Raw genomic sequence first — 18192 nt, forward strand, 5'->3', positions numbered from 1 at the left:
GGCTAATAAGAAAAGTTTAAATGGATTTAATTACCAAATTGAGTTAAAATGTAGTCGTATTGTATTTCAACATTTTAGGAAATATCTATCAATAAAACTAAGAAAGGGGAGGTATGTAGATAAATAAATCTTTTAAGTTGGTCAATTTAAAATATATATATCACAATTTTAACATGCTGTCAAGATTCAGATTTATTCTTTGTAGCTTATTTCTGCTGCTAACAATGAAAATGAGAAAAAATAAATATAAAAAAGACACTATGTTCTTTTTGTTGTAATAGCCAGCTTCTGTTTCCTGCTTCAACCTACATTTTTGGTGCATCCACCTGTAGCCATGGCACTGACCAGATGTTTGCAGCATCGGTTTTGTTCTTTCTCCGCCAGAGTTGCTTCCTGCTTAAAATCCTTTCAAGGGTGCGTTTGCTTAGTACAATCCCATGCGAATCAGCAAGCAAATTAAGTATTTAATTTGTTGTAAAGCCACGTTTAAAGTAGTCCTCAATGTACTCACAATCCATTTCTGTGTCAATCTTCCCACACCAAAGAGCTGCTACTTGAACTGCTGTGTGAAAATATCTCATAATTTTGACTTAGTATCTCATAATTATGAGATAGTATTTCTAAATTTATTTTTATTAAGTGACGGAAACGGGCTTCCATAGTCATTTAAAGTATGGTACCAGGCAGAGCTATAGAGTAATAAAAAATGACACCACGTGACATTTTAAACGGCAGGTGAATTATGTGAGTTATGACCCTCTTGTTACTCCATACTCCGGCGCCGCCACGGGAATCGTCGCTAAGAAACCACCTGAGTTATCAGCGTGAGTGTCTGGCTAGCAACGGTAAAGTTGACTGTAACGGTATGCGAGTCAACAAATGCGTGACATGATACTTTATTTGCACGGTTATGCGAGTAAAAAAAAAAGTTACCACTGTAAGGTTTGACAACTGTATGTCAGTTTAAATTATAAACCCACATCATGGCTCAAAGTTGTGTTCGAGTTGATCCACCGTCTGTTGAGTTCAAGGATGTGAAAGTTGGGGAGGTTTACAAAACAGCTGTCACGATAACAAATGTTGGAAAAAACACGAGGAAAATAAGAATTGAGAAGCCTACGCGAAAGGTAATGTAATACAAGGTGTTTTGAAATATTTTTAATTGTCGAAAAAAGGTGGAAGACGTTACGACAGAAATTAAAGTTTAGCTAAATTGCCTATTGTCAAATGCTAACTAGCCAACACGACAGCAAAAATGAGCGTTTACCATTTTCTAACGGCACAGTGCACAGCATTGCAAGCACAATTTGTTTTTATGCCTTAAATGGCAGGGTATATAGTAAATTTGTTTTGTTTGCGTATTTCTTCATATTAACCCCCCCCCCCTATTTTTTAAATAATAAGACATACTGGGCCATATTTACCGAACTGACCAGGGACCACGTTTCCTATTAGCTAATCACAAATTAGGTTTAGAAATGATAAAATACAAAAGCGAAACATATTGGCTTTTTGGCCGTAGGACATGTCTTAACATGCTTTGAAAATGCGTTTCTCAATGTTTGCTGTTTTATTTAAATTTTCTCAACTAATGTCTTTAGACATTTAATCGAGGCCTTGACTATTCTGTTCATTAAAGCGGAACTCCGGGGCATTTGAAGCGTGTTTCCATTGCTAGAGGTTGTCAAATACTGCCAGTAGGACACAGAGAGATGCGTATCTGCGCTCCCTGTGTGGAGATCGCTCTGTCCGCACAGCATGTCATGCGAGGCTAATACGTGGTGGCTAAGGGGCAAGCGCTAACCCTTCCACGTAAAACAACAACTTGCACACTGCAGAAACGTCACACCACTTTATAACCCATCCGACAATAAAGTCACAAGCCTTACCATCAAAACCATATGCATGGTTCTCACATTACTGGCATGGGGACGTTACAAAACAACTTTATAAACAGCATATAACTCACCGGCTGGTTGTAGGCTCGCGCATGTGAAAGCCCAAAAGAGTCGATGGAGAATAATCTCATATACAAAACAATTATATTCTCTAGAAAAACTGCGTTCAAGTATTTAAAACGTTACAACAATACATGCCCAGTAATATTGTTGTAATGTTTTAAATACTTGAACGCAGTTTTTCTAGAGAATATAATTGTTTAGTATATGGGAGTATCGTCCATCGACTCTTTTGGGCTTTCACATGCGCGAGCCTACAACCAGCCGGTGAGTTATATGCTGTTTATAAAGTTGTTTTGTAACGTCCCCATGCCAGTAATGTGAGAACCATGCATATGGTTTTGATGGGAAGGCTTGTGACTTTATTGTCGGATGGCTTATAAAGTGGTGTGACGTTTCTGGAGTGTGTAAGTTGTTGTTTTACGTGGAAGGGTTAGCGCTTGCCCCTTAGCCACCACGTATTAGCCTCGCATGACACGCTGTGCGGACAGAGCAATCTCCACAGAGGGAGCACAGATCTGGACCTCTCTGTGTCCTACTAGCAGTATTTGACAACCTCTAGCAATGGAAACACGCTTCAAATGCCCCGGAGTTCCCCTTTAAGTGCTGATAAGACTGCTGAAAAGACTACAGTTAAAGACCACCATTGTCATGATTTGACCACCACAGACAAAATCATGTCCACTCCTAACAACCAAGCCTTTTTTTTTCAGTTGTTCAAGTTCATTACATCCAGCAGAGATGTGTCAGTGGCTTCGGGTTTAAGAATATGTGGCCTGCTGGAGTTCACTCCAGTCGTCGAAGAGGAGGTCAGAGACTATATTCAGGTTCATATAGATGACGTGGAGACCATGCAAATCCCAGTGCTGGGGTGAGCTTACTTGACATCTGTTATAATAATGTAATTCTACCTGTATGGCCTTCAAACCTGCATCTCCTCCTGTTGGGGATTTTTTGCTTCAGGTTTCCCAGGGCTTGCTCTCTCATAATGGACTCTTTCCTAGACTTTGGCTGTATCGTCGCCAACAGTCAAGTGATCAGCAAACACCATCCTATAACCAACCAAGGATCAGCGCCAGGTAATAAATTAAGCAATCTTTCACGGACAGGTGACACTTCATATTCCCCACTTACATCGGCACAACATATTTTTCATGTTTAATTTCGATTCCATGATTAATAGCTGAGTCGCAACTGGCTGAAACCATCAGTAATGAGAAGTAATGCAAATGTTGGAGGAAAAAATATTTGAAACTAACAAAACTATAGGAAAATAAAAGTGTGCAACAAGATGTGTCAGTAAGTCAGTCGTGCTGGTGTGTAGAAAGTATGAACTTATAAAGCAGAGTTTCTCTCTGGGGGAGACATTTGTGCGCTTTTATAAGTGGAAAAATTATGTAATTACAATGCGATATATTTCTTCTATTGAGCGTAACTTCTCTTCTCTTGATATGAACTGGTATTTAGATTTTCTTAATTGCATTATTCTCTTTTTCTTAATTCAAGTTTACACAGCTTTGCATAAATTGATGAAAGGTAATGGTCCTTTAATATGATTGCATTAGGGACATTTTCTCTCAGTCAATCTATCCAGAACATTTGTTTGCATTTATGTGTGTGTTTGTGTGTGTGTGTGTGTGTGTGTGTGTGTGTGTGTGTGTGTGTGTGTGTGTGTGTGTGTGTGTGTGCGTGTGCGTGTGTGTGTGTGTGTGCGTGCGTGCATATTATCATTGAAGGCGTCTTCCAAGTTGAGTATTGTGGTGGAGACTCCTCACTCAGCCTCTCACCGTCCAGTGGAGTCGTTGCCGCTGGCACCACCCAGTGGCTGAATGTGGAACTGCGCACAGACAGACCAAGTCAAATTGAGGAGAAGGTTCTGTATGTTACACTTTGTAATAGCTATTCAACATTGCTGTGAGGCTAGAATGGATTTTAGTAATTTGACACTGACTGAAAGGTCCTAAAAGTACTCTGAAATATTAAAAAATGTATATCATCTCTATAGTTACTTTATAGTTAATATTTTGTCACAGACAAATATATGACAATGTTTTAAGTGTTTTTGGTTTATTATTGCACATTTGAAATCACTGTTATTGTAACATTTAAAATTGTATGGAAACTTTAACTATTCACTGATTTAAAAGTTTCAGAATAACAGTTGTTATTATGTAACTTTGTCTCTGTCTGAGGGTGAGGCTTCAGAATCGCTCTGCTGCAGTTCTTAGTGTCAGGGCTGAGGTGGTGGAGCAGTGTCTTGAGGTTGCTGACCTAAAGGTAGATCAAATGATATTCACGTTGATAATTTTAACAGTTTAAAGATTCTCCATCTTAGTAGACTTCATGTAGAAGATTGCTTTTGAACATTTCTGCAAAAATGTTGTTTACAGGGAACTCCACTTTCCTGTCTGTGGTTTGGACCTGTTTACTTTGGGACATCCGGTGTGGAGAAAGTGGTACTAAAAAACAACGCACCCCAGGCATGTGACTGGGTATGCTTTATCCAGAATAATGCTGCTGGGTCTGAGGTGGTGAGTAATTTCTCATGTAAACAAAGGGGTCACTCCTCATCTGCACAGCTTTTTAGAAACAGACGGAAATAGACCCCCTCCCCCTCCCAAAAAAAAAAGCTTGAGGCTTTGAATGTGATAATTGTGCAGGGAGCTGACCTCCAGAAGAGCACAGATGCAGCCCTACTGGGGAGAATGAAGAAGTACAGCCAAGCCACCCATGACATCTCTCAGGTCTTTGTTTGTGTGCCTAAACAAGGTCAACTGGGTCCATATGACAAAACAACCGTGGAAATACGCTTCAGCCCAATCTGCAAGAGGTATATTGTCTATCAGTGGGTTGAAAAACATTGAAGTCAGCAAAGGTATACCTTAGAATTTCATGTCAAGAAAGTACCCAGTAATTGACTATTGTATACATTGTTATACTTAAGACTTAAGAAATTGAAATTTCAAATAGATGTGTGTGTTGTTGAAATTACAAAGACATTTCAAGTAGCATCAACATCAGAGTGAGGGGAAAAAAAGAATTTACTCCCCGTCGGGGAATCGAACCCCGGTCTCCCGCGTGACAGGCGGGGATACTCACCACTATACTAACGAGGAGCTGGTGAAGATTAAAGGGGCATGTCAGGAATTTAAACGTCTTTCTGTCCTGACAGGACGTCTCATGGTGACACTGCGAACCGACAGGACTACTGTCTTTTCCTTTTGTTTGACACTGTGGGGAGCAAACATGGCTTTACTCACCGTGATGGTACTCACAGCACACACACAATTTCACATGAAGTGATACTAATGCATGTAGAGGACTGATTTGAGCTAGCATTGTAACAAAAAAATATAACTTGGTAATATTAGTAACATAATTATTGTATGATTAATGAATGGTTCAAGTGGCAATTTGACTTCTCTTTATCTCTTTAGCCAACAGCAGTGTGGAGGTGGCAGTGACAGGCTCCGGCCTCCCTGTGTCTTTGGTGGCCAGTCCCTCTCATAGATTTGACTTCCTCAGCTGTGCCACAGGCCAACGTGTGGATCTTATGTGTCTGCTCCAGAACCTCTGCCCTCAACTTCCTGTCAGCTTCCGCTTCCGCAAAATGGCCCACTTCACCTCTGAGCCCTCTGCAGCCACCATCGCCCCTGGGCAATGTCAGGTGAGATTGGTGATGTCTTCAGGTGGTTCTTTTTAAAATCATACAGTTGTAATGATGGATATTTCTTTTTCTTTTGTGATCCCAAGGATGTAGTTTTGACATTTAGTGCGGGTCAGCAAGGGAGCTTCCGGATGCGTCAGAAGATAGATGTTATAGGTTATGTTGTTCCGCGGAGAGATGCCAACAACACTGAGGACAAAACAGAACTTGTGGTTTGCAGCTTCCACACAATCACTCTGCATTTATTTGCCATCTGCCATAGTGAGACGAAACACCCCACACTTTTAGCCAATTCTGGTGAGTATGGAAATGAAAAGTTGTTGAAAATATAACTTAGAGGCTGAACAGCTGGTTACAGAAATATAAATAAATATATTATTCATCTGTGTGGATTTTTGATTATTTTAATTACAAGAAGTATGTGCGCTTGTGCTGTTGAGCTTGATTTGTTTGTTTTGCCGTATGTGCCTGTCTTGTACTAATAAGCTTTGTTTCATACATCACTGCAGCAATAAGGAGTCCAATTGTTTTACGACCTCATGTTCGGTGTAGTGAATTGGCTCGTTACTCTGGAGTGCTCCGTGCTGCCGTGCTCAGTGCTGATAAAACACAACTGCACAAGCATCGCAGATTGAGGAACCAGAATCCAGGGGGAGAGGAGTTCTTAGCTCTTCCTAATGACAGAGCCTCCAGCATCCGGCCAAATTCATCCCAGAGAGAGTATAGGTATTGAAGCACAGTTTCACAGGCTTAAGCCTGATTTATACTCGGAAACCAGGTCGTCTGCGTGTGTGTCGCAGTTAACGCAGACACTACGCAGACACTACGCAGACACTCTGGTGCACCTCCTCAAAATTGTAACTCACCGCAGACAGTGCCGCAGACATCGCCGCAGGGAGGAGAGAAAGGAGGCCTCTGATTGGTCAACTCTACATCCGCTCTACACTATGCGTATTTCCGGTTTGCTAACCGGCTGACGCTAACCGTGCTAACCGTGACGATTCTTTCGCCTCTCTGCCAGCTCCAGTAGTAGCAGTATTTCTTCTATTTCTAGATCGATCAGCTGCAATCTCAATCAAAGTGCGCATTCGTCCAGTCGCCATTGTTGTTGAATGACCTCCGTAACCGTAACACCCACAATCCTAGCTTGTTCGTGATTGTCCCTCTTGCGTTGTGGCGTGGGATTAACATAGCGCAGACAGCGCTTCAAGGCATAAATCAAAAATAACTGCGTCGTGTCTGCGACAAGCTCACTGCGACACACTGCTGCGAAGTATACACGAGCCTTTAGTGCAGATCCCCTTAAAGTTCAATTCAAATTATGTGTGTTAAAGACAATTCTGAAATCCCTCCTCATGACAGAATGATATGGACTGTAGGATGGGATTTTGAATGTATTGTGGTAGATAAAAACGTGGTGAATAAAAATGCAGTTTGATTTTTGTGACATGTACACGTTACAAGCTGCAAAAAAAGCTTATTTCTGGTGAACATTGTTAAAGCTTATTGGATTGGATTAGGGATCTTTCAACCTACTGGCCTTCAAGTTATTATAAGTTGTTTCAATGACTATGCAAAAATGGAAATTAAATAATGATAATAATTAAATAATGTATCATGATATGTCCCTTATTGAATGATGATTGGTCAACTTGAGTTTTGCTGATGGATTTGCGGAAAGCACAGTCTGTCATTTCCCTCTTATGTATTTCCATAATGTTCAGGACCATCTTTACCGATGTACCTCGCTATCGGTATGTGGACTCCAACTATGCTTTCACAGAGGAAGAGGAAGAACTGAAACGGCAACATCGGCAGATTTATGCAGACTTCATTCAACAGCTCAGACAAACACGACTCCAGAGGATTAAGGAGAGGTTCTTATTTTATCATACTGTATATGATCTGAAGGCAAATATAATTATTTTCTTATCTCAGTCTTGTGCAAGAGGGATTTCAAACTCTGGACAGTTTGTCAGTTCATCATCGAACCATCTGCTGACCATTTTTGGATGCAAATGAAAGGTTTCAGCATACTGAAGTTTGGCATGTGTTGATTTTGTTTTTTTTTTAGACAACAAGAAAGTGTGGAAGATGATGTGGACATAGGGATCGTTCCATCTCATGGGCTTGTTCCCCCTCGTCTCCACATCAGCGACCGGGAGAGGTGTAGGAACTCAGAGACAAAGTTTAACTACAGCAGTGGTTTCTCAGGAACCAAAAGCAGCCGACCCCAAACTTCCATTACCCAGAATAACAGCAGTCAAACGGGATCAAAGGTGGTCCAGAGAAATAATCTTTTGCTTAATTTAAAAACTTTGGCACTTATATTTTCCACTTTAATGGGAACTTTAAGGCAAACGTTTTTACACTGTATTTCTGTTTTCATATGTTCTTTGAAGGATTCACAGGTAATGAATGCAGTTCCTTCCACCGCCCAGGAGGTGGCAGACTGTAACAGGACTCTGACTGCTCAGGAGCTCTATCAAGTTGACATAGGTAGGCCTTTTTTAAGCTAAGATTGGGTTTTGATTTTGCTCTAATCAAAATAAATCACCTTGGAATTCATATATGTCATTTGTACTTTTTTTCTATCTATGCAATAATTCAATTAAATGTAATTTCACTGAATTTAACTTTAATTAATCACAAAAATGGGATATTATTTTTGTAGAATAGAGAATTAAAACAGGTATTAATTACTAGTCGTTATTACTGTTTCAGGAGAGATTATGCAATGCCTTAAAAGAATCTATCATGAACCAACAGTGACTGTTAACACCATTTTAACATGCACTACAGCCCTGGACCTTTCCAGAAGTGCTACAGAGGGTTAGTATGTGAGGACACAAACGGCTGCATCATTCTTTGCAGACTTCATGCAGAAGTTTCGCCTAGCTCCCTTGTAATATCTATCTGGAAGGAAATGTCCAGAAAATGACTTGTGTAAAACACTGTGAAACAATAGTTATGTCAATAACTGTCAATGTTTTTTACCCTGAAATACCGGGTAGATAACTCACTCCTTCCTCAACAGGTCCATCGTTTGTGGACTTTGGCGCTGTCTGTGTGCAGCGGGTGTGCGTTCAAACACTGAAGCTTGTCAATCATCTGTCAGTCAACATCTGGGTGCAGCTGGAGGCAGACTGCCCTGAGCTGCAGGGCTCCTCACCCCTCTCATACATCCTTCCTCCTTGCTCTCATAAGTCTGCATTCCTGACATTTCAGAGCTACAAGCTAGGCCCCTTCTACAGGTTAGTGCAAGATGCTGTTTGATATGCATTTTTTACATTCAAATTAACGATTACTCTTCAGATTAAGTAAACGTATATTCTTTCTGCAGATCCTTGTCTTACTCTGTAAACCAGAAGCACCCTGGTCAGATATTGGTCCAGGCGCAAGTTGTCCCCTTGGCTCTGGAGCTATCTACCAACCTGCTGGTGCTCCACCCCACCTCCGCTATGTTTGCTGGATCAGAATACAGGAACTCAGTTACCCTTCAAAACCAGTGCAGCCATCCTGTGGAATTCACATGGCAACCAGTTGTCACAGATAATGGCATCTTGTTCTCTGTTCGACCAGCTACAGGTGCAATAAATGCAGCTCAATTTTATCTTCCCTGGGTGAAACTGGAAACCCTAGATTTTTACTATGATTCTTTGCTCCTTCTTCCTCTACATAATGTTGTTATTTATCAAATCAAATCAAATCAAATTTATCTATATAGCACATTTCATGTACAAACAATTCAAAGTGCTTTTGAAAATTGGATTATTTATGATGTTTTGTTCGTGACAAGGGAGTTAACCTCTCCACCTGTTCGTGCGTCGTGCATGCTCAAGATGGTGGATTGAATCAAAGAGAAATTTCAATGTAATCTGTTGGTTTTTCTTAGCTTGGCAACATTTTTTTTTAATTGCCGTTATATAGATTAGACAAATTTGGATTTGAAATCATTTGAAAATATTGGATTAATTTGATTACAATGAATTGTTGGCTTCATTTGAACTATAGTAAGGGCCTTGAGATGACATTTGTTGTGAATTTGAGCTATATAGGTAGAAGTTAATTAAATTTTGATTGAATATGATTGAACAGATCTTCATGGTTGGATTAGTGCTAATCATAAACATCTACACTCCTTCTGTACAGGGGCAGTGGAGCCATACAAGGAGTTAGACTGTGAGGTGGTGTGGCATCCCTCTTTCTCTTCCCAATCAGAAGGAGACTTTGACCTCTGTGTACGTGAGGGCATCACACAACGCTTGCATTGTGTTGCCAAGGTTTGTCCCCTTGAATAAGGAAGATTTCTTTCTATGCCTGTTTGATTTCCTTTATGTAGTCAAAATCCAAAAATGAATTCAAAAGTAGTGCATAGCTTTTAGCATTTAGTTTTATTTTAAATGTGCTGCCATATGAATGAAAGTGCCATAACATTTGTTGTGCAAACACACTTTTTACATCAGCATCTTTATGTAGTTTTTATGTAGAAGCCTTGCTCCACTGTCTGTTTCCTTGAATGACTTGCTGCTATCAGTTGTGTGTTTTGCCTTTAAGTGATATTTTAGACTGGAACTACTACGCTGAGAAGACAATTCAACTTGGTAATGTTTACAGGTGACTTTGGTTCTGTCGACTCCGCCGTCTGGAAGAACTTTAAAATGAAAATGTTCAAATAAAAGTTCCGTACCCTTCTCCATGTTTGGTGGATCCACCGATTACTTTCTTTTCCGGTTCCGCAGCAGACAGCAACAGACTTTTACAAAATAAAAGCCTGTGCGCAACAGACGTTTACAAAAATAAAATAGATAATAAAACCTGAGTTAATGCGCAATAAAATATTAATCGGCGTTAAATAATTAACGAGTTAACGCGACACTAACGAGTTAACTTGCCCAGCCCTACTCAAAATACAACTTTTTTTAGGGAGTGAAATTAAATTAAAATGAAATCAAGTGAATAATACTTGAAATGATATTAATTTCAAGTGATTGATTTTGAACTGATTCATTCTACTCCTCCCTTCTCTGATGCAAAGTCTTCATCTTTTAAGATAGGTGGTAGAGCTTTTTGTTACTATGCTAATAGAAATTTGTTTATAAATTACACTCAGTGGTCCCTGAAGCATGTTTTACTGTATGAGAGAGCATATTGTAGCTAGTCTGAGAGCTTACATTAGAACTCACAGCAAACCAAGCTCCCATTACTACACACCAAACTAATAAAAAAAAGTACTTAACTGGCAGTTTCGTTCACATATTTGAACACTTTAATTCCCCACATCTTCTGTTTAGATATGATCAGTTGGTATTGATCCTCTTTTTGTGCACAGTTTTCTTAGCGATTCAAGTCAACAGGTCGGTTTGTGGCCACAACACGAGTGGCCATTCTCCCATAAGCCAGAATAAGAGAAAGTGGTTATGCACTAATTACAGAAAAAATTTATCCATAACAGTTTTGTATTTGTTGCGGTCCTCCTTTCAGGTTGGATCCACTACTATCCAGCTGTCTGAGAAACGTATCATGTTTTCATCCGTTTCTCTCAACATACCCTCCGTCAGGACTGCAGTCTTACACAACACTGGACAGGACCATGCCTATTTTCAGGTGGTCACACATAGACACAAAATTAAATTCTTGTTTTTGCCGATTAATAGGTCGAACATTTTGCTCTCCTACATTTTAAAGCTTCTTTAACACGTGGTTTCATTGGGTTCTTACGAGATATGTTAAATAGCACATGCAGTAATGAGCATAGTTGTTATGTTATATACACTGTTATGTATTTATTTAATGATGGGATCTGTGGAATTCCACCAAGAAGCAGAGCATATGCCAAATTAAAACCCGTGTTTTTTGCCATTCCATTATTGTGCATGCAGCTCAGGTCGAACCCAACAAGACTGGTGATGCAGCTTTTTATAGAGAAGCACTGACACGGTCTCTTTTTGGCAGGTTGTAGATGTGTTACCTCTGCCAGGCATGGTAGTGAGTCCATCTGAGGGTGTGGTGCCAAGCAAAGGGCAGGTTATGCTTAACATCCAATTCAACCCAGACTCTGTCATCAAATTTGACACCAGGGTCAAGGTGGGATAGAAAGACCGGACTCTTTATTTTCCTTTTATCATGGTCCTCTTTGTGTGTGAATTATCTTTGTATGTGTGTTGCAGATAGCTCTGAGGAACATGAAGTCCATTGAGCTCAGAGTGGGTGGATCAGTGGAGCCTCCAAATATTGACATCAGTGTGGTAAGAGTGTGATGTCATTAAGTTTATAAACACACTACGAATTTCCCCAGAAATGAAGAACTTCAGCAATAAACATGTCGAAAAGGGAAGAAAAAAAAGATAGCATTAGAAAAGAATTATGTAGCAACTTATTTGTTTATTCAGAATGACTTCCTCTCATTGTTAATAGATTTAGAGTATAAAATAACTTTCATTTAGGGCATTCAAATCTTAAACCTTTATCAACTTAGTGAAGGCATACTTTATTTAACCTCAGGCAGGACAAAATGATTTCATCATATTTATATCCTTAGTTGTGACTGATTGAAAAGTGATGATTTGTGATGATTTCACAAAGAAAAGGCCACAAGTAAAGCTCACTTAAACATTTGGGCAAATCAAACCAAGGAGAATCTATAGTGGAATGCATGGCAAGGTTTAATAGTGAAAGTAAGAGCATTTTCACGCTCACTTTAAAAAAGAGAACTCGTGTTATTGGTGCTAAGCTTCAATTTGTAAACGAGCATGAAGTTTGGAACAATGAAAAACGGTTATGTGTTCTGATGAGTTCAGATTTGCCCTGTTCCAGAGTGATGGCTACTTCCATCAGAGGAGGGCTTAGTACCTACTGTACAGGCCTGTTGAGACAGTGTCAACACTTGTTTTTCTACCCTGATAGCATGGACATATTTCAAGATGACAATGCTAGGATTCATTGGGCTCAAATGATCAAAGAGTGGCTCAGGGAACATAAGACATCATTTCCACAGATAGATCGGCCTCCTCCAAGTCCAAACCTGAACCCCAATGATGGGATGTGTTGGAGAAAAAATCCATCTCTCCCATCATCAATACAAGTTTTAAGCTACTTGACAAAAATAAGGGTTGGGACATTGCATAAGTTTTTGGAAACACGGCCTCATTGAATGCATGACATAGTCAAAGCTGAGAATGGCCCAACAAAATTAATTCAGTTTCACTCTCTCACATATGCTGAGAATGTTAGTCGTGTTTTAACGTTGACTGTTATTAGTTTCTCATCTACTCTTTTTTTTTTTCAGTCTCATTTACAGTTCGGGGGGTTACACACTGGTTCTCAACGGGCTATTCCATTTACTCTGACAAACCACTCGTCCGCTGCTGCCCAAGTCTCCTTCGATCTGTCAGAATATAAAGACTTCTCCATCCAGCTTCCTCAGCCTTCAGCAAGTACGCATTTGCACTGTAGGCTCTAAGTTGTTCATGAAAAAGTAAAAAGTCCCTTTGGTAGCTCTAAGGTTTAATGTATCAGGACATGATAAATAATAATAATAATAATAAAAAAAACTGTCATTATTTAGCTAAATCTAAGCCAAAATTAAAAAACATTGTACGAGTTAAGTTCAGACGAACCAAACTGAATCGCTGTGGTGAGACCTTAAGTGAGCCCTGCTTAAATAGATATCTGCAAACCTGTTGAAACGATGTTGTAAAGTAAACATTACTTGAAGTATTCTTGCTAAACCTGGTTCTATTTGTTTAGAATAAACAATAACACAGTGTATCATGCTACGTGTTGTTGATTTTTGGAGATTGTACTTACCTAATTTGAAGACTTGAAAATAACCAGGTGATTTTTGATACGTAAAACCGTAGAATTGAAAGGGACTGTGAATATTTTAACACAGTATGAGATTATGTTGATGAAACGATGAAGAAAAGAGGATTAGAAATAATACATAAAAACTCTTTAGCAATTGAAATAGAGATTTGTCCACAAGTTATTTTATGATTGTTTGTGTGCATTTCACAAGCAGAGAGGGAACAAGATCTAAGTGTTCTAGAAGTCCAGGGATGCCAGACGAAGAAATGCTCACTTGTCTTCTCCCCCACCCAGGTGAGATGTTGGCTGACTTAATTTTTGGGATGTGTAGCTTTACTCAGACTCATCACATTATCAAGTGTATATTAAGGTATACCTTTACAAATTTTTTCACTTTGCCTCTAGAAAGCCAAGTTAAGTAGCTTCAGTTAATTATTAACTGAATTGAATTGTTTAATTATCCCAAAATAATTTTTTTTTGCAGAAATGACCTCCTGATATGATCTTTGACCAGTTAGAAACCTCTGACTTAACATACTTTATTGTTTTATTACAGTGTTTCATAGAGGGTGCACAATGGGCCATTATGTTGAGCAGCTATATATTTACAAAAGGCAATAAAAAGAAAAAAAGATGGATAAACTATAAGTCACCATTATAGCACCTTGAGCAGCCTATTCAAGTGCCACATGAGAATGGAAAGCGCCACGCGTTGCAGCAGCACTGAGCGGAGCGGAGCAGGGCTTGGCAGATGGTTATAGATTTAAATCGTGGCTTTAAAATGCTTATAAAAGTGTCATCTTGGGGAAAAAAAGTAGAAAGAGATTTAAGAAAGTGTCCTACTGTAGGTGGCCAGCTATGACTTTTACCTGCCACTGATGGTCAACGGAGTGAAATGGCCCGCTTCTTCGTCTCTTGCTCTCACTCCATCCGTCTCTTCCACTGTGTCATCACCGAAGCACATCAAACCACTTTGTTATTCTGCCACTATGGCAGCCCAACAGTCACCGTGGATACAAGCAACAGGTCGGGTCATTTGTGTTTGTGTTAATGAGAAATATTGTGTCCTTGCTATCACACATCTCTCTTTTTAAACTAGAGTCATGCCATTAAATATGCGCTTCTTTCCTTTGCTGTATGTATATGTTTTTAGCCCTGTGTGCCCCATTGGAAATGTCCCCCTCTCAACTACAGTTTCACGTAGAGTCCCGATCAGACAAATATACTAAGGTATTGTGTCAACAGATTTATAAGCTTTCTTTTTTGCCTTTCGACATCAAATTATCATTTGTTATTTCTTTTCTATTTTCCCTCAGTTTTCTGGCAAGATTTTGTCTTCTCCTATTTACAGTAATATGAAAAAGAAAGAAAACCCTCTTTCAATTCGCTGGTTTTATTTCTCAGGACATAAAATTATCTGGTCCTCACTAGGTATTTAGGGAACAGCCTCAGAACAGGTGGTCACACTTGTTGATGATCAAGTAATCAAGTGCATTATATTAGCAGCACCTGGCCACTACTCATGCTCTTCATTCCTTCGGAAGGAGCTTATATTTATTTAATTTTGAAACACTGGAAAAACTAAGCCAAATTGTGGCTAAATACATAATGAGCCAGAGTAATTCGTCATGTATTGTTGTTGATTTTTACATAATTCAAGACTTGGTAAGGACCAAATTATCTTTGCTAAATTTTGTCTTGATATATAAAATTGTACAAATGAGAGCGGGAGTGTTTGCTTTCTTTTTCACATGACTTTCTGTATTTGATTCAATCCCACTTTATATTTGGTATCATCTTATGACAGACCTCATGACATTATTATTTTCCTACTTTTATCTGTGTTTGTTATGTTCCCACTTTTCTTTAGCAGAAAGTTGAGCTGAAAGCAGAGCCTAAAGAGAGTGTTTGCTGGCTTGGTGTCATAGAAGAGGACGTGTATTGGTGGTTTGACTGCAGTGCAGCAACAGTACCAACTCAAGGCAGAAGAGAACACGAATTGTTTTCAGTGTCTCCATCATCTGGAAGTTTGAGGCCTGGCCAGTCCATCTTTTTGGTGGTTGCAGTCCATGCTGAGGCTATAAGGACAGGTGGGAAATAATTGGAAACGTTCAAGCAAGTGATTATGAATTTCTCTCTGTCTTACAAAAACACAAATGTGAACTAAATATAATTGACATAAATCCACATCTGGTCCTCTCTAACTGGTCATGCTTAGATATTTAGATTTATTTTTTTCTCCCAGAAACTTTAAAAGTGACGGAACTGTCCATCCCCCTTTATCTGGGAGACAAAGGAGGGGATGGGACACAAGGAAATGTAGGACAACAGCCCTATAGAAAGCTTTCAGTCACCATTACCCTTGAGCTTCCAAGCATCACCATCTACCCTCGTGAAATCCTCCTCACACCGGTACCCCTGAGAAGCAAAATAGAAACCAGCCTCACCTTGCTGGTTATGGAATATCCCAGGTTAGTTTCTACACACACATTGTGTTTTCACTCGTATTCAATCAATCAGGTAAGTGTTACATTTAATGAACACCTGACATTAGTTTTTTTTGGATCATAGCATGCAAACAGTTGCTATAAGATCACAGCCGTAGCCATCAGCTTTTCTGTTGGCTGAGCAGTAACAACGCTACTTTTCTAGCTTGTTGCAATATTCCATCTGAGTTCTGGGCAGGGTTGCCAACCGTCCCTTGAAAAACGGAATCGTCCCGTATTTAGAAACAACAGCACCTGTCCCGTATTGAGCTGAAAAGGGACGCACTTTGTCCCGTATTACTGTGAGAGTCTAAAAATAGTCAGTATCATGCCAATGGAAATTAATAACGGGGCTTTGAATGAAAATATACGGTAAACTTTTTCCCAGGCCCTGTCCTGCTCTGTGACCAATGAGCTGACAGCATATTCACACACGAGAATACGCTGTCAGTTCATTGGTCGAGGAGGTATTGTTGCTTGTGGAGAAGATGGCGGAAGACAACAAGGCAGCATGCATGGGTGACAGTAAGCAGACACTGCTTTAAGCAGTGGTGGACAAAGTACTCAACTCCAGTACTTGAGTTAAAGTATTGATACTCATGGTCAAATCTTACTCAACTACAAGTTCAAAATTTTACTCAAGTTAAAATACTGAAGAACTTACTTTTAAAAATACTTAAGTATTCAAAAGTACAAAGTACGTTTTCTAATATCAGTACATTGCTGTATTGTTTTATGAATGCTTTTACAGAACCATGTAACTCTCTGAAACCACTTAATGTAGACTTTTTGCACCACTCTGCTACAAAATAACAACAACACAGCAGCTCTGAGCTAACAGCGCAAAAGTACGCGTTCATTCATTCATTGGTCGTAAAGTATCGGTGAAATAAAGACAGATAATAAATGGATATAAACGGATCTCCAGGGATCTAAATATCTTCCGAAGGACGCCGACTTTCACCAAACTGTTATCGGTGATTTTTATGAACGTATTTTATGCCAGAAATAAGGACCAGGTTTAAAAAAAAAAAATTAACTTCTCCTTTAAGAAAGATACTTATTTTATTCAGTTAATTTTGGTATTTTGTATTAAAGTGAATTGCTGGATAATAATTTGTTTCACATGTGTTCATGTCACTCAAAAAATATGCATCTAATTCAATTCAGGTTCGAGTTAAATAGTTAAAAAATCCTTTCACTCACACAAAAAAAGGGCTAAAAAATTCACCAGGCCAGGAAAGGTGAAGGCAATCGGGTCGGCCGGCCCTTCTAATGAGGTGTCTCTTATTTATTTTTCAGGGAGTTGGCAACTCTAGTTCTGGGGCATGTTTAGACCCCTAAAAATGCAATATGATAAAAACCAATGTTTTGAAATGAAACCTTTTAAGAAAAAAAAAATCACCTTTACTGCTTGAATATAAATTAAGAAGGTAAGTAATAGCCAGGTGCTCTCTTAGGGTTAAGAAGGCTCCTGTAAATAAAAATAAGGTGGACTGGGGTGAAGTGAAATATGATTCTGAAACTCTTTTCAGAAATCTGTGAACTCCAGGCAAACGAGTAGAAAAAAACGTCTACAGATTAATCTCTTTATGGAAATTGAGTTTAGAATACAGTTCCACAAAAATCTATTACTAATAGTTGTTCAAATCCTGTAGCGCAGCTAGAGGAGGAGAGTAGGTACACTGAGGGTACGTGCCCACGAAGCATAAACGCAGATGTCCGTTTTTTTCCTCCACAATTTATCTGCGTTCTCACGAGCGCTTGGGGTGGATATCTGTCTACCCATGGGAACAGGGAAAACGTATAAAACTCGCAGTTTGCCAATGTAGTATGCACGCCCCGGACGTAGGTGGCAGTAGCAACAATACCTTTGGTATTGTTATGAGTTATATTGTTATATATTAATAAATATGAGAAATGCCTGTTTTGTGGCTACTTCCTCCGCGTCAGTTGGAAGAAAATGGCGAAGCGCGGCAGCAACAACAGTACGCCTTCAAACTTTGTTTGGACAGATGATGAGGTCCAGTTGCTCCTGAACACGACACTGAACTACAAAGCCAGGAAGGCAGTGGATAATGTGGATTGGGAGAGTGTCCAAAATAAATATAGTGAGATATGGGAGTCGTTCATGGAGAACTACCCACTTAACGTGTGCAAAAAAAACGCACTTCTGCGTTTTGAACTGTTCCTACGGCGACGAGAGGTTGGATCGTTTTCAAGATCTCCACTCTGGAGGGCGTTTGTGTTTTCTCCGTTTTGAACTCCTAAA

At 39.4% G+C, this 18192-nt stretch overlaps 1 protein-coding gene and 1 non-coding gene across 2 annotated transcripts in view; one reads left to right on the top strand and one right to left on the bottom strand.

Moving 5' to 3' along the window:
* Positions 1-846: 846 nt before the first annotated feature.
* LOC142391711 (cilia- and flagella-associated protein 47-like) overlaps positions 847-18192 on the top strand; it is a 45386-nt gene continuing 28040 nt past the window's right edge. The window contains exons 1-26 of the mRNA XM_075477714.1: positions 847-1127; positions 2672-2829; positions 2922-3037; positions 3695-3836; positions 4151-4235; positions 4349-4489; positions 4619-4788; positions 5131-5225; positions 5396-5625; positions 5712-5922; positions 6135-6351; positions 7350-7502; positions 7700-7904; positions 8028-8124; positions 8663-8879; positions 8969-9213; positions 9778-9908; positions 11110-11232; positions 11581-11712; positions 11796-11873; positions 12914-13061; positions 13649-13728; positions 14283-14460; positions 14588-14664; positions 15308-15524; positions 15680-15905. Coding sequence (XP_075333829.1) covers positions 984-1127; positions 2672-2829; positions 2922-3037; positions 3695-3836; positions 4151-4235; positions 4349-4489; positions 4619-4788; positions 5131-5225; positions 5396-5625; positions 5712-5922; positions 6135-6351; positions 7350-7502; positions 7700-7904; positions 8028-8124; positions 8663-8879; positions 8969-9213; positions 9778-9908; positions 11110-11232; positions 11581-11712; positions 11796-11873; positions 12914-13061; positions 13649-13728; positions 14283-14460; positions 14588-14664; positions 15308-15524; positions 15680-15905 — 4016 coding nt within the window. The 5' untranslated portion in view covers positions 847-983. The remainder of the gene's footprint in view (positions 1128-2671; positions 2830-2921; positions 3038-3694; positions 3837-4150; positions 4236-4348; positions 4490-4618; positions 4789-5130; positions 5226-5395; positions 5626-5711; positions 5923-6134; positions 6352-7349; positions 7503-7699; positions 7905-8027; positions 8125-8662; positions 8880-8968; positions 9214-9777; positions 9909-11109; positions 11233-11580; positions 11713-11795; positions 11874-12913; positions 13062-13648; positions 13729-14282; positions 14461-14587; positions 14665-15307; positions 15525-15679; positions 15906-18192) is intronic.
* Positions 5003-5074, bottom strand: trnad-guc (transfer RNA aspartic acid (anticodon GUC)). The gene has a single exon. It is a non-coding gene; the product is annotated as a tRNA-Asp (tRNA).

This window comes from Odontesthes bonariensis, chromosome 11 (genome assembly GCF_027942865.1).
Source record: "Odontesthes bonariensis isolate fOdoBon6 chromosome 11, fOdoBon6.hap1, whole genome shotgun sequence".
NCBI classification, from domain to species: domain Eukaryota; kingdom Metazoa; phylum Chordata; class Actinopteri; order Atheriniformes; family Atherinopsidae; genus Odontesthes; species Odontesthes bonariensis.